Here is a 15,881-nt window from a genome sequence, read left to right as displayed (position 1 = left end):
CCCAAGGTCATGATATCAGCAGATAACGCCTCAGTGTTCAAGTCTACAGCAACCTGGATGAAGAACATCAGGAAGAGCGAAAGGTTACAGGACTACCTGGCCAGACAAGACATAAACTGGCGATTCAACCTATCCAGATCCCCTTGGTGGGGAGGCATGTATGAACAGTTGATCAAGGACGTGAAGAAAACCCTTCACAAGACACTGGGCCGGACACACATTACTTTTGAGCAACTCGAGGCTGTGGTTATCGACGTCGAGAACAATTTGAACAACCGGACCTTAACCTACTTTAACAGCGATGGAGGGGAGGAACAAGTGTTAACTCCAAACATTTTGATGTGGGGGCAAAATGCCCACCCCATTGAGGGAGAAGAAGATGAAAAAGGAACAAGTGCCCTAAACAAGTGGCTGAGGGAGGCTAAAAATCATGCCTTGAAGAGTTGGAATATGTCTACAGCCTAATGGAGACTCATCGAATCACCCGCAAGACCGCAAAGCTACCAGACATTGGAGAAATTGTATTGATAGTCGCAGACGAGAAAAAACCGAGGAGAGTGGAAAAAGGGAAAGGTTGTACGACATATTCGAGGAAAAGATGGAGTTGTTCGAGGATTATAGTTGCTTCACAAGGGACACCGCATTGACAGACCGCTTAACCTCGTGTGCCCATTGGAAATAAGACAGGCAGTAGCGAGCGACAAAGGAGTGCCAACCGCACAAAGCCAAACACCGGAACGAACGAGAATCAGAAGACAAACAGCTGAAACAGCCAAAGAGAAGATTCGTCAAGTCATTGCGTACGAGGAAGATAACTGAGCTTTGCTACTTAACGGGAACAAGGACAGTTTAAAAATTGAGCTCCACTCAATTTTTAGGGAAGCGTGACCGAAAGGTGACCGGAAATGTCGTGACACTCATTTAAACCGGATGTGACTCTTTTAGTATCGTATTTAGTGTTATCCTTTTTTAATTAACATTTGAAATCGGAGTAGCTGAGTAGCTTTTGTTGAGATCGGTCGGAGAGGAAATGTACGAGCGGATGGTGATTTAAATAAAAGAAGGATTTATGATTTAAGCGAGCTACTTTGTGCCCCACAAGTTCGGTACACGAGTCTGAAATAAAGTTCACTGCTATTTTCAGTAAACGCTGGGTTCGATCAAAAACTCTATTTACCATCACAACTCAACTACAATGAACGTTCGAGAGCCACAAAATACTACTCCGCTCCACCGCTACACCGCATATGCAATGCAGTCTCTTAGCTTCTCTTACATCCCTAGGCAGTAGTAGCCTGTTTACAGACCCTCTATTTTCTCTTAAGGGCTCAACCATTTGACTTTTGAAGGGGGGAGGTGTGGGTGTTTTGGTTTGAGTAAGAATTTTTTTTTCCCCAAATCTCTGGAGATAGAATTTTTTTTCCTGACATATAAAGGTGTGAGATTTTGTTCAGCATTATACGTCATGTTGAAAATTTTTTGGAGTGAAGGTGTCTCCTTGTAGTATATTTTGTTTCTGAAATCACCCATTCCCCCTTAAAAGTGAAAATGTCGGCTACTTAGAGATCATCGAGCGTGAATGAAAATAAAAACCGGGGGGGGTTATTGGCCGCTAGAGCGTAAGGGGATGGGGGCCCTCGTTCTCGCGCTCCGCGCTCGCTTCGATCGGGTGCTCGTCGATTTTCGAAAGGAAAAAGAAAACAACGTCGGGTGTAGGCTAGGGCAGTTACATGAAAAGCTGTTTGGGAACTAAACGCTTCTTTCCATAGCATTTTACTACAAGTAGTTTTGGTGTTAATAAAATCAAACTAATTAATTAACAAAAAATCCGTAAGAAAGCCTCCGTCTTTTCCCCTAATATCCTGCAGTGTACATAAAAACATCACCAACTCAGGTCGCATGTTTCTATATTCGTCAAAAAAGGCACAAACAAACGGTGAACCACTTACATAGAAAACAATCGGAAATTGTTTCAAACGTATGATATATTGATGTGTTTTTTAATTTAATTTCAGAAGGTTAAGACTTCTACACCTGTAGTCTTGACACGTCAGACACGCACTCGGCTTTTATTGGCGTAAGTTGCAAACCGCAGACGTCATCCAGATTTGATCACACCCTATTTTCGCACGCAGATACAAGCACACAAAAACGAAAATTCTTTCTAGGAAAAGTGAAATATCTAAAAAAGGAAACTGCTTTAGCTACAGTTTAGAAATTCTTAATACTGCTTAATTTTATTGCAAAACTGCGCGCCGATAAACCCTCACAAGAAATTTAAAACATTACGAGAATTAAATTGGCCTTTATGTTGACAGATGAGACAGATATGAAATTATTGAACTGCAAACTGTTTTATTAAGAAATAAGCTAGGAGAAGGCTTGTCAGAAACCAAATACCATCGTTACGACGATACACAAACCACCTAGAAATATATTTATTCTGAAATCAGACATAATTTAAACAGTCGCCGAAGAGAAAAGAAGGTCCAGAACTGATCAATATCACATCACACTAATATACTGTTCAGGGTGATAGTTCTTATACTCGGTACTAGAACGAAGCTAAGCAAAACCTTCCATCTAGAGATGGCTGCCTTTTGGCTCAACAGTTTGATCTTTCTAACTATCAATGTTTTGACGGTGACATCCAACTCTGAATTCTGCGCCAGCGTTTTCAAAGCTCAAGTTGGTAAGTAAAAACACCTGTTCGCAAAAGTCTTCTTGTAGTTTTGTAACACTAAAAATTCCACTTTCTATCAATATAAACAGAAATTTAACAAATTTTTACATCTAAAATAATAAAAAACAGTTCATTTGGCCAATTTCAATCTGATTAATTTAATATATAAAACGTTTTTTCTCTTTAAGAAGCAACAGGAAGGCATATCGTCTTACCTCGGAAGCAGATGTGGAGGGTCTTGAGTGTCTTTGAAAATTTTAGAAGTTTCGTTCTTAAGGTCCTCTTAAGGTCCACTGGACTCTGAGATTCGATAAGATACAGCTGTAAGCTCTCATTTTTCCACAATTCCCTCGTTCACTCGTATTGCCAACCGTTGCAGTTTTCTTCGCAACAGTAATAATCTAAGTATCAGGCTTGAAACTTCAAGATACTATCATCGAACCTACGCTGAAGTTTTGTTTACAAACCGACTATTAGCATATTCTGCCGGATAGGTAAAGAACATTTTTCCCATTTTCCACCCATTTTTTCCTTTCTTTTGCCCTTTTTTATACGGTTCAAATAGCCCTGCAAGCTTGGAGTGCGCCCCTCCCCCCTTCGCCCTGTACAGACTTGGAAATTTATTTTTAATGATCTGATATGTAACTTGAAACTGAAATTTTCACCGCAAGTTTCGGAAGGAAAAGACCAGAGGAAACAAGCTCAAACAACCTACTAGGATAACAATATACTAGAAGAGGTCTGACGTCACGTTACCATGGTAGCAAATTTTGTGGATCACAAAAATAGGGAGCTTAATAAGCAACGACGATGGCGCAGTGAGAAGGGCAAAAAGCAATAGGTTTATATTAGCGAAACAACAACTTTGCCCGTGCATCACGCTTTATTTGTACATTTCTTAGCCGTCGTTGCTCGACTGCAACACCAAAAGTCCTAATTTCACGCGCCTGCTTTATGAGTTAGGTGAAAACAAACGAAAATTGTTTTCCTTTTTCTAAACTTAGATACAGTCCTTTCGGATACAACCCCAGAAAATTTCGCCAACATTTGAAAAATTAAATGAAATTGAATAAGATCGATGAAGTTTCAAACAGTGCGAGTTCACCTCAGTTTTAAGTGACTTTTTCGGTTTTTTGTCATCTAGAAATTTTGCTACCATGGCAACGTGTCGTAACGGCTTCGAAAAACAGTTCTATACTGTGAGCAGGCTAACTTCTCCCTCCTCGTCACCACAATAAAAAATTCTTCTTCGACGTCGCTTATTTCCCTTCCGTAAGCGACCGTTGCCATTTTTAACGGTCCATCCTATCATTGGTAAAAAAGTCTTTAGTCATGATAGATGTAATATATTCCCTGGATTAAGTTGAACTAAGGCGAACAATACGTTTTCCAATGGTCTTGGAAAGAGCGACGTTGAGGCTAAAGTTTAATTTACGTTAAAGTAATGGAAAGGGATAGTGTCATCTGTTATTGATGTATCAGTTAAGAAGACCGTTATGTACAATTTTGCCATAAACATAAACAGCCATAAAGAATAACTATTTCCTTAACATAAATGACTCGCGGATTACAAGTTCTTCTATTTTCCAGTCCTTAATTTTAGACCATTTTTTATTTGGTCATGTCATGAATGAGTCTACTTTTACTGATGAGTTTGAATGTCACCGAAAATGCCTCAGAAATAACAGCTGCAAGTCATTTAATATTCGCCCTGGTGCAGATATTGCAAAACGACTTTGTGAGCTGAACAACAAAACACGGAAGATGACGCCGGAAAGCTTCAAAAAGATGAAAGGATCTTCTTATTATGGACCTGTTAAGGTGAGTTTTAATGATTGAACATCAACCATGGCTTTTTACTTAACCAATAAAGAAGCCTTAAGTGTGCTCTGTTCTGTTGTAAAGCACGCAGTAAGAGGCTAGAGAACAGAGAAGTGAAGGGGAAACACTATATGTTGTCGAGTGTTTCTCCTTACTTCATGAGTGCTTTAGCCACTTCCTAAGTGCTCTACAACAGAACAGTGAAAAGTCAAGGCTTCTTCTTTATTTGTTTTATGTGACAAAGAAGCCATTAATTCCCCAAGCATTGATTTATAATTTCCAAAACAAACTTTATTTCCAAAGCGAACAGAAGTGACATCATCGTGTGCTACACTCTCATAAAAGACTCTTAAATTAGCCAATCAGAATCCATTTTAAAATGGGCCAGATGATTTGATTGGTTGAATAAGCCAAAAGCTGTCAAAGCTGTCAATGCATCAAAGTTATCACAAAGTGAAACGAGCTAAACTTTCTGTGAATTTGAATGCGGAAGAAATGTACTGTTTAGGTCCAAAAATCAGTTTCCAAATGTAAAAGGGCTTTTAAATCCTACCGAATTGACGACCCATAAAAACCTGGACGTCATTAACATGACAATTTGAAAACAACTGCTTTAGCTTAATTCCGATCGAAAAAAGCCCAAAAACTGAACCTGAAAGTAAGATAAGATGCACCAACGTTTTCGCAAAAGTGATGCTGTAGTCTCGCGATCGTCTTTGGAGCTAGTTGTATGAATGAACAAACTCAAAACAATAAGAAGTTATGTCTTAAATGTATATTCAAAAACTAAGAAGTTAATCCTTAAAAGCAAGTAAATCGGATGAACGCATGGAAAAATTGAGCGCAAAACCCATCTCAAATCGAGGTGCATTTTGTAATTATTCTTTAGCGCCAAGGACAGAAATTTGTAAAACGTTTGTGAAACAAAGAACAAAAAATGTACCTGAAACGTCTTCGAAAACTTTGCTGCCTCGGTTGAATTTCAAAACAGGACATTTGCGCTCCGTCGTGAAGAAAATATCGTTCAAATCCTCCAAGGACGATTTAGTTATTATAAAGCTTTCCTCAGTCCGCTAAAAGAAAACGGAGCATTCATTTGAACTAACCCTGAAATGCGAAACTTTGGTCTTGAAAACCACCGCATGGTGTGATTCACAGATGGTGTGACACCTTTAACTCCGTGTTTTATACTCTCATAAACCATGCTTTTTCAACCAATCAGAGTGCGCGTTATATCTGAACTTTATTATCAAAACGTTAAGAAAAAACCTTAACCAAAAAGAAGCAAAACACTTTTTTACGACGGTCACCATGTTCGGTTTTATCGGATTTCAAATAAGACGTAACAGACAAATATTTAAGTTCTCAATCTTCCGGTTTAAAATCTCTGGATTTTCGAGGTGTCCCTATGAAGTTTAATCAGAAACTCACAAGGGGTTGAAACGTGTAACTCGCGTTCAATGCTCGTGAATATTCACTTTTACCATATTTGGAAACCTTAGTGGCAGATACTCATTTTAAACAAATGGCTGCCACTCGATCACCATGCAGATGTTTTAAGACAAGAGTTCTGCATTTCAAGGTTAAAAATACACCGTTAAAAGACAAAAAATGGAAAGAGAAAGTTCAAAAGAATGCTCAGCTTTCTTTTTGTGGCGGAAGGGAAGCTTTTCATCAAGAAATTGTCCTTCGAATTCAACCTTGTTTTCTCCACGACGGCGCGCATGGTCTGTTTTGAAATGCAACCAAGGCAGCAAAGTTTTTGCTGAATTTTAAGGTACATTTTGCACTTTATGGCCAAGACAATTGCGTTTTTGAAAAGGAATTTATGTATTTTTAAATGTTTCATACACGTTTTATAAATTTTTCTCTTGGGCGCTAACGAAAAATTACAAAATGTGCCCCGATTTGAGATGGATTTTGTGCTGAATTTTGCCATGTGCTCAGCCGATTTCACTTGCGTGAACGGATCCACGATCCAGAGGGTGTTTTCCGAATTGCTCTGAAATTAACTTTTTGGATTTTGAATAAACATTTTCAAGAAACGGCTTCTCTGTCTATTGTTTTAGGTTTGTTCATTCATAAAATTAGCTCATAACACGATCGTGACTACAACATCCAAGCTGAATTTAAGCTTAAATGCTTCTAACATTCATTACAGGCAGCACTTTTTACGAAGATGTCAGGTTCAGGTTTTGGACACTTTTCGATACGCAGCTAATGAATTTTATTCGAAAATATTTTTTACTGTTTATTCTAGACTTTTAATATAAGTTAAAAGCCTATTTGCAGTATAAGTCTACTGTGCAGAGGGTCAACGAGGAATCGTTGTTTGAAGTGACAACTTCAAGAAGTTGCGAGGACGTCAGTGGGTTTCATAATGTTATGTTTGGCCCGGGTGGTGAGGCAATAATCTCCTGCTCAGTGTTTCGGTAAGATTCCTGGTTTCAACCTTTGAAAGCTTTCTCGGCTTTCGGGAGTTTTTCCCCCGTTTGTCGGCCATTTTTTCAAGCGGGCGCGGGAACCTGAAGTAAAATTACGTCACGTTGTTTACGAAGTTTGATTGGTCAGTTATCTATTCTTCTCGTTCCAAATATGGTACTTTTGAAAATGAATAATCACGAGCATCGGACAAAGCAAACATATGAGAGTTACACGTTTCAACCCCTTATGAGTTTCTGGTTTAATATTAATATTATGCAAATTTATGTAGTTATGTTTTCAGAACTGTGATATCGTAAATAGTACTTTTGATAACATTTTCTTTTCAATAATGATTTGTCGTACCGGTTTGTCTGTGGCTTGAAGCAGCTTAAAGTATATGTTTGTCATTGCTCACACGGTAAATATCGTTTATGGAAGGAAATAGAGAAAAGGTATAATATACATCAACTTATTTACTAATTACTGGTGAAAACTAAAGCCCGTAATGGCGTCATCCATAGTTTTCAGATATTGTTTGATGTTTCTAAATTCAGTTCGGTTTTTGAATTGATTTCTCAGGTTTCATGCCAAGATTTGCCCACCAACAAGAAGAAACAAGCTCAACCGGACTACAAACAACCTCATCCGGACTACAAAGGAAAAAGATCTGAAATTCGTGAGTAACGCTCGTCTATTGAATTTGATTCTACAATTGCTTCACGGCGGAGTGAATAATTATTTACCATATATAGTCATTTGTTTTATTATCTGCTGCAGCAAGGCCAGGTTGGAATTCCACGGACCCTGCTTATTCCTGTAAGAGCATCCGGGACTCTGGTGACTCTAAAGGAGACGGGAGGTATTGGATCGACCCTAAGAACAGTGGAAACCCGTTGAACGTTTACTGTGACATGACAACTGACGGAGGTGAGATCTGATCTTGAAAGTCTGAGATTGTTGTAATACATTCTTCAGATGAACCCACATAACTGACTAAGTAGGTTCTTAATTTGGTCCTTAATTTCTGTGAAGGAAAAAATAAATTGTTGATTACCAGAAAAATAAATTAACACGAGTTTAGTCCTTACGACTGCAGTTTTTAGTCACAATTTTATTTTTATGACCCTAACAAAACTGATTGCCGACTCTATACACAGCTTGGTACAGTATCTTCTTGTTATACTTTCAGTTTTAATTGTTTATCATAATTTAACTGTACCACATATTAGAACCTTCTTGATCTTGATGGGCTAGACAGGTTCTTGTGTTTTAGGGTTTTAAAGGGGCAAATTTGTGCAAGAAGGTTCTTAATCCATCAGGGTTTTTTACGCGAGTGTTTACTGTATATGTTTCTTTGAAATGTCCTAGTTAATAATTTTCGCAACATTATTGTGCCTTTGAGGGTAATTCATCTTACTGCACTCGCAATTGAGATTATTTGTGTCGCATCTTTATCTCCACACAATCTGCAGAGGGGGAGACACATCCTGTTTTTCAATGGAAGTCTTGATGACATTCGTCCTCAGTGCCTGATCTTGTGTGGCAGTTATAACGGCCTTCGGCCTCTTTCTTCCAATCCCCCTTCTTCAACCAATCCCATGACCTCTTAGCCTTGAATTGTTCTGTTTGACGCAATATCTGGCCATGAAGGGGCTTGTCCTCCACTTCTTAATCTTCTCCAAAGTTTTCTCCTTCTCATCGTCTGTTTGTGGTGTTCCTCATTTTCTTTCTTATCTCTTCAAGTCCTACTGTTTTTTGCAGTGGTTCCGTGATGTTTTGAACGCAATAGTCCAACTCCATCTCTTCATCAAGAAGACACTGCTCCAGGCCACTCAAAAACAGCCCCCGGAAAGTCGTCTAAAGTAGGATCGGTCAACATCAGGTCGCGGATGAAACATACCTTTTTTTTTCTATTTCTATCCACGGCCTCTAGTTCAGCTTTACTTTAGTTTACTTCTCCAGCTCCATGCCAGACAAGTGACAGAGCCTATAAATTTGTTGCAAGTATGGTAATTTCCCACTGACAAAGGACTGTCTTTAGTCTCCGGAAATATTCTTTCTTCAAAACGTTTTTCTTGTGCCCTTGAAATAGATCGTCATATTCCAGAATTCCCAGGTACTTATAGCCATCTTCTTCCACTGATTTCATTTTGCGATTATCAGGCGAGGTAATCCCCACAATTTTCTTAACATTTTCCCTCTTTAAGATGAGAACACCACGCCTTTTCATACCAAACTTCATGCCTATAGCCAGTACTGAACACCGACTGTATTGACCAGTGAGTCAAGCTCACGTTCATCCTTCCGTACAGCTTTAAGTCATCTATAAACAGTAAATGAATGATTGACTCCTCCTCTTTGTCTAACTAGTATTTTCCTTAAGGCTTTTATTATTATTATGATTGTTATTATTATCATTATTATTGCTGTTGTTATTATTATCATTAAGTGATAACGGGAGTTAACAGCGATCCAGAAGCATTGTTGCGGGAAAGGCTCTCACTATGTCTAGCTAAAATGGACTGAGCAAATGAACAGAGATGTTTTGGATTGTAAGAGACGGGCCATTGAAATGGCGTCATCAGAAAACCCACCGCGAGACGGGAATGGTAGAAAGAGAGGTTCGCTGGGAACGCTGCTATTTGGTGCAGTTGAGGAGGTGCACTAGTCAAATTATAATGAGATCGCTAGTGATTTGATTAAAGAAGCAGCACTGAGAACGAGAGGCGCTGGAGCTCATTGTAGTGTAGGCGCTATGGCTTTCAAAGGATCCTTTCTAAGAAGTCATTCAAGAAATCTGGCTCTAATTTGTGCGACGCTCTTGTTAACCAGACCTAAAAGAGTTTCGAAATATTTTCAGATAAGATCAACTTCTTAAAAGTCTGGTTATGTCTAGAGAGTACGTTTTGAAGAACATGGGAACTGGTGTTTCCAGTTTGGAGATTCTTCAGGACAAGAAGTCTATGAAGATCTAGCTGAAATAGCGTGATTTGAAATATCTTAAAACTTTTTGACCGTTAATATCAATCTGCATTATTGACGGTTGACGGTAAGAAATACCCTTTTTGACGCTTGACGGTTAAATTTTTTGCCTTTTGGCGGCTGACGGTTAACCCTATTGAAACGCCCCGTGGCATCTCAAGGCTTCACACGCGGACAACCAGGGTGAAAATAGCAACATTGTCTCGAAAACGGAGCGCAAATACTTGTTCTTGCAAATGTTTATCTTAATTTAACTTTGGAAAGACCATTAACACTAGCTCATAAACACAGGTGGCCAAATTGGCGACTTTCGCTGCAAGTTTAGTCGCCAATTTTCTTTTCTTTACTCGCCATGGCGACCAAAATGGTCGCAGCTTGGAGCACTGAATTTATTAGTGTTTTAAAATAATGTACAATTTATTGATTTAAATTAAGCAGTCACGTGTAATTGTGTTTGTAAACAAAATTTGACAGCCAATAATGCAGGCGTTTTCTCAGAGCTTGGGGTTCGCTCGATTACTCTTTACTGATGCTCAGCTCTGCTTTCAAAATAAGAGTTTCCCTTGTCCAACAAAATACTGCTAATTTTGCAGACCACCACGTAAATTCGTCATAGACAGTTTCAATGGTGAATCCAAAGGGGACCGGAGGTACTGGATCGACCCTGAGAAGAGTGGAAACCCGTTCAAAGTTTACTGTGGTCGACATGAGAGTTGTGAGATCTGCTCTTAAAAACTGTTCTTTACATGAACTCACATAACTTCCCTTCAACAGAATATTAGTTAAAACTTGGAAAGCTTAAAACAGATCAGGACAATAATTATCAATTACTGGATAAAGATAACTGTGATATAAAGAATTATGCAGATTTGCCTCGGCATAACAGAAAACAGATATTGTTTGCTGCCGTGTCAGTTTTTCTCTAAATTATACCTGTACCTTTAAAAACGGTTGTTTTTCCTTACTAAAAAACAACTTTCCATTTCAGGAGGATGGCTTCTCGTTTCCAACGTTGTGATTGGTTCAACTCCTCCCTGTCAGCTTCCAGTCAAGACTTCATACCGTGGAATAACAGGTGATCAGATGGTTCTCACAAAAACCGCCATGAATGAGCTGAGAACAAACTTGTCTTTCACGCAACTGAGATTCCACTGCAGTAAAAACAATGGAAGTACGTTCCACGTGACCACTGCTGCTAACAGCACTGGTGAAGCTGTAGTCCAGTACTTCAGCGGTCAGACGAATGTCCAGCCTGCCTCGTGTGGCTCATTTGTCAGAATGGAAAATGACAACCCAAGCCTGGCAAGAGTTTGCCAAAACAGGGGAAGGGAAAATAAAGTGTACAAAGTTGGCAAATGGGGTCATGGTCAAAATCAAGACAGGCTGTATATATACCCTGCTTTTACGTTTGACAAATATCATTGGTACATGAACCTACCTAATTTTAGTTGCGATGATCACGATGGCACTCCACTTCCAACATCATCTTGTGATTTCTGGAAAGTCTATGTTCGCTAAGAACTCGCAAAATTGATTGCATTGTCTAAATATGTATCTTATTAAGACACTTTTTTTGTATAGTTTTGGAGTGAAAATACGTTGGGTAGCAGATCATGTGAAAAATTAGATAGTAAGTTAGATATTCAGAGAACTTTATAAGAACTAATGCTCATTTACATTTTATCCTCGTTTTTAGCTTCTATTTATTAATTCGTGTTTTCCTTATTTTCTCTTTATATTTATTTAAGCTCGCTTAATTAGGCCTTTTGCCTTGAAGTTTTACCCGCTTTTCCCATTTATTAACATTTTCAAGTATTTAGCTGCAATATTTTTTCGTATATACAATCTTTCCTAAGTTTCACGTTTGCCTTCTATCATTGTTTGTTTGCATTTATTCAGTCAAGAGCATTTATTAAAATTAAATAGCAACTAAACGTTATTCCTAGAGAGTGTAATGAATGCAAGTAAAGCGTGTGCATTCACTCGCTGAGCTGATGTAGCGATGTCGAGTTTTAACAGGCGAAAACTATCATGGGTACATTGAATAATATTCAAACCATATATGTGACGATATCGTTCGTCGCCCTAAACTATCATTGGTGCATTGAGCCATATTCGAACAATATATGTGGCGATATCGTTTGTCGTAATAACCCAAATCCATCATCTACTAGATTTCTGGAAAGTCTATGCTCGCTAAAACGTTGAAACAGTGTTTTCAGCCAACATTCTTATTTTTTTTTTAATTATTGTAATAGCATCCGACATTAATGCACATGTACGATATATGAAGTATACTATGTTCCAAGAATGAAAACGCAGAAGGTCAAATTGTAAGTTGCTGAAAAGAAGGGTTATAATGTGGCTTTACAGAAGAAAGTTAAAACCGCTATAAATGAACTGAGAACACACTTGTCTTTCACCCAACTGAGATTCCACTGCAGTAAAAAGAATGGACGTACATTCCACGTGACCACTGCTGCTAACATCACGGGTGAAGCTGTAGTCCAGTACTTCAGCGGTCAGACGGATGTCCAGCCCGCTTCGTGTGGCTCATATTTCAGAATGGAAAATGATAACTCAAGGTTAGCGGGTGTTTGCCAAAAGTGGGGAAGGGGAGCAAGCTGGGGCGTAGGATTTGATCAAGAGAGATTATACAGCCACCCTGCTTGGGTTTATGGTTTATATCTTTGGGCGCTTGATCATCCGAGTGGTGGACAAGCAAAAAGATGGGAATGCGACGATTATCTTGTTGGCGTGACCACCGGTGATTTCTGGAAGATTTACGTTCGCTAAAATGTTTGTGTGTTGACGTCTGTTTTATTGTTAGTCTTATTGGCTGTAGACGTTTAAAAAGTACTAGTAGTAAAATGACGGCATGCTACAAATAGCCCATTGCTAACTTAGATGAAAATACCTTGATTTTCAAGCCATTTATAAAATATATATAAGAAAAAATTATAACTGTTAGGAGAGATTTTTCTTATATTCGTCATTTAAAATTTGCTTTATATCAGTTTTCGTATATTGCATTTAGCTTTCGAGTATTAGCTTTGAATAAAGCCACAAAAAGCTCATACCATCTAATCATTGTGCTGTTTGCTTTCAATTGTGTCGCATGCACCAAAGTCACTAAATATTAAATTATCCTAGAAAATCCAACTTTTGAGCTTATTTATAAGCAAACAAACTGAGGCCCAGTTAAGCAGTCTAAACCCCGGGGATACTCCCTGCAATGGCGGGAGGCACTGCTAGAAAGGGGTACCTTTGTCAGGTGTCAGGTTTATGAAAGGGTAGGGATTTCACTAGTTGAAGTATAAGAATGGGCAGGGAAATCTGTCTGTAAAAAGACCTAAAGTTGCTAGAAGAATTTATGGCTGTGTCGAGAACATTTCCTGGTTTTATGATATATTTATATTTTAAAGGCAGTGCATTTTTAACAGTTAAAAGGGAGGCAACGTTCTAAATTAGGTATGAGAAAGGGATCCTTTTTTTTAATGGAAGATATACGGATACATTAAAGCTGAAGTGTTGAGTGATCAATTTGCTACAGTTTTCACAGATGAACTGAATCTACTGATTTAACATCCCAAGTAAGGGCCCTAATATGAACGCAGACATTCCCACTCTGAAGTTTGAAGTTTCTGGCATAACACGCATGTTAAGAAACATTAACGCCATAAAGGCCTGTGGTCCTGACAATATTTCTCTCGCTGGGTTCTGAAAGAAGCTGCGCCTGTCATTGCCTCATTTCTCCAGTATATTTTTACTCTATCAATACAAAACAGATCAAGTCCCAAGTGACTGGGTCACTGCAAATGTCACCCCAGATTTAAAAAAAGGAATCGCAAAAAGCCGAATAATTCAGCCGACCGATTTCTCTAACATCTGTGTCTTGTAAGATTATAGAACATATAAGTATATATTAGTATATACACACTCAGTGATCTTGGTGATTTAAGCAATTTGATTGGTTCGCTATCTCGGACTATTCAACAATATTCACCTCCCAGCGAGTGGATATTAGGGCCATTTATACGAGGAAAAATAAGACGCGTCTTACAAAGGACACTATTCACCTCGATTTCAAAGAATAATTGTTAATTATATAAGGCACATCATGAATCACCTTGATTCAAATGCTATTCTGGTACATTATCAACATGGCTTCAGACAACGGCACTCTTATGAAAAGCAACTCATCACAATTATTGAATCAGAGGCAGGTAACCTTGACCTTGGTCAATAAAATGATTTGTTGTTACTCGACTTTTCAAAGGCATTCGACACGGTGCCCCATCGCCGATTGTTGAATAAATTAAATTTCTACGGAATTCGTGGAAATCTCAAGACCTGGTTCGAACAATGGCTAACCACCTAATATTAAATATTCCCGTGAGATCAGGTATGCCCCAGGGGACTGTGTTGGGTCCACTCATGTTCCAGACCTTTTGTACATAAACGATATCGGCGAAAACACAAAAGTCCAAATTGGCCTTTTCGCGGACGACGCGGTATTTTACTTTGGTGTAATCAAAGATTGTAATGATGCAGAGTCACCACAGAAAGACCTAAACACACTTGTACACTGATCGGACACATGGAAGCTCTCGTTTAATGCAACGAAATGCACCATCCTACGAGTCTTGTGCTCAAAAACTAACTCTAGTTAAATACCAATACACCATCCACGGAAAACATTGGAAGGTGTTAATCACTATAAATACCTTGGAGTTGAGCTATCCAGTGATGTAAACTGGTATTTTCATATTGCTGGAATTATAGACAAAGCCAACAGACCTCTTGGCCTTATAAAAAGAAGCCTAAATAAGTGCCCCGAAAACGTAAAAGAGCAAGCGTATCTTGCTTTAGTTAGACCACAGCTTGAATATGAATGTTTCGCATAGGACCCGCACAGTCAAAAGCAGATAAAGGACACTGAGAGTATGCAGAGACGAGCGGCACGTTTTCTTAAAAATGAATATAGCATCACTCCTGGAACTGTCACAAAAATTCTAACTGAGTGATTTAAGTTAATGATAAGTTCGACGTTTGTCTCAGTCTAGCTACTCTTACTATTAAAGTTTGCTGGATCGCCAAACAAGTTCTTCTAGTCCGCTAAAAATCGATTTTAGGGGACAAACATGCCAAGTGAACATGCCAATAAAGAGTTTGTATTATCTGGGCGCGGGGGGTACACCCCTATGTATCTATGTGCTGCCCCAAAGCGTTTTTCCGACGTTTTGGTCTGAAAACGGGTGTAGACTTTGCTCATTTTGGTCTGGAATCGGGTATGGTTTTCGAGGGCATTACGGGAGTGTACGAACGTATTTATTGTTTCAGTCCCAAATGAGTAAGAAAAAAAAGAAATATGCCAATTCGAATGGATTTTAAGAAATATTTTTTGTTACTGTTGTAGTCTAAGTAATGATGACATCATTTCTTAAAGGCCAGGTCTGAAAACAGGTGTGAACAATAACATTTTTTGGTCTGAAATAGGGTCAGGATTTGGAGAACCGGGCGGCACACCCCCATTTAAGAATTCCAAGAAATGCCCCCTCGGGTATCTGGGTTTCCGTAAAATGCTGTTTATTCATTAAAGATTAATATATTGAGCTGTTTGTCGGAACAAAGAGAATCGTCTGTTATAAAAGGGTTACTGCAAAGCAGGCTTCCAACAACGACTTTAAAATGTTTCGCGCACTTTCTTACTTTTCAACTTAGTTCGACTCTTACACCGTTGGTGACCCAGTAGTCGAACTCAACTGAAGTAAGGTCGACCCAAATAGTAATTTGACTCGTCCCATAAAACTCCCCCCCCCCCGCCTCCGCCTAAATTGCAAACTCAAGGAGCCTGATTACTTAGTTTCCGAGCCAATATCCAGAGTACACAACATATTCGGTCTTTCTCCTCCTTTAACTCGGTTAGGGTAGCTTTTTTAAAGTCTCTAAGACAAGTAGTTTGTGCTCT

At 38.9% G+C, this 15,881-nt stretch overlaps 2 protein-coding genes across 2 annotated transcripts in view; both read left to right on the top strand.

Annotated features, from left to right (window-relative positions):
• LOC140932003 (uncharacterized) overlaps positions 1–465 on the top strand; it is a 2,200-nt gene extending 1,735 nt beyond the window's left edge. Inside the window, exon 2 of the mRNA XM_073381670.1 lies at positions 1–465. This exon is cut by the window's left edge and continues 911 nt beyond it. Coding sequence (XP_073237771.1) covers positions 1–465 — 465 coding nt within the window.
• Positions 466–2,589: 2,124 nt separating this feature from the next.
• Positions 2,590–12,829, top strand: LOC140932002 (uncharacterized). The gene is made up of 6 exons (XM_073381669.1): positions 2,590–2,692; positions 4,287–4,504; positions 7,508–7,604; positions 7,706–7,855; positions 10,899–11,419; positions 12,284–12,829. Exons 1-6 carry the CDS (start codon positions 2,590–2,592, stop codon positions 12,704–12,706), a joined length of 1,512 nt encoding a protein of 503 aa, XP_073237770.1. The 3' UTR covers positions 12,707–12,829.
• Positions 12,830–15,881: the final 3,052 nt, after the last annotated feature.

Source organism: Porites lutea, chromosome 3, assembly GCF_958299795.1.
Source record: "Porites lutea chromosome 3, jaPorLute2.1, whole genome shotgun sequence".
NCBI lineage: Eukaryota > Metazoa > Cnidaria > Anthozoa > Scleractinia > Poritidae > Porites > Porites lutea.
The sequence above is the reverse complement of the archived record's forward strand: the minus strand, read 5'-3'. Positions and strand labels throughout refer to the sequence as shown.

Coding starts and splice junctions, on each gene's coding strand:
- LOC140932002 (XM_073381669.1), top strand. CDS start 2,590: ATGGCTGCCTTTTGGCTCAACAGTTTGATCTTTCTAACTATCAATGTT. Junction 7,856..10,898: donor TGACATGACAACTGACGGAG/GTGAGATCTGAT, acceptor TTTCCATTTCAG/GAGGATGGCTTCTCGTTTCC. Junction 11,420..12,283: donor GTGATTTCTGGAAAGTCTAT/GTTCGCTAAGAA, acceptor GTGGCTTTACAG/AAGAAAGTTAAAACCGCTAT.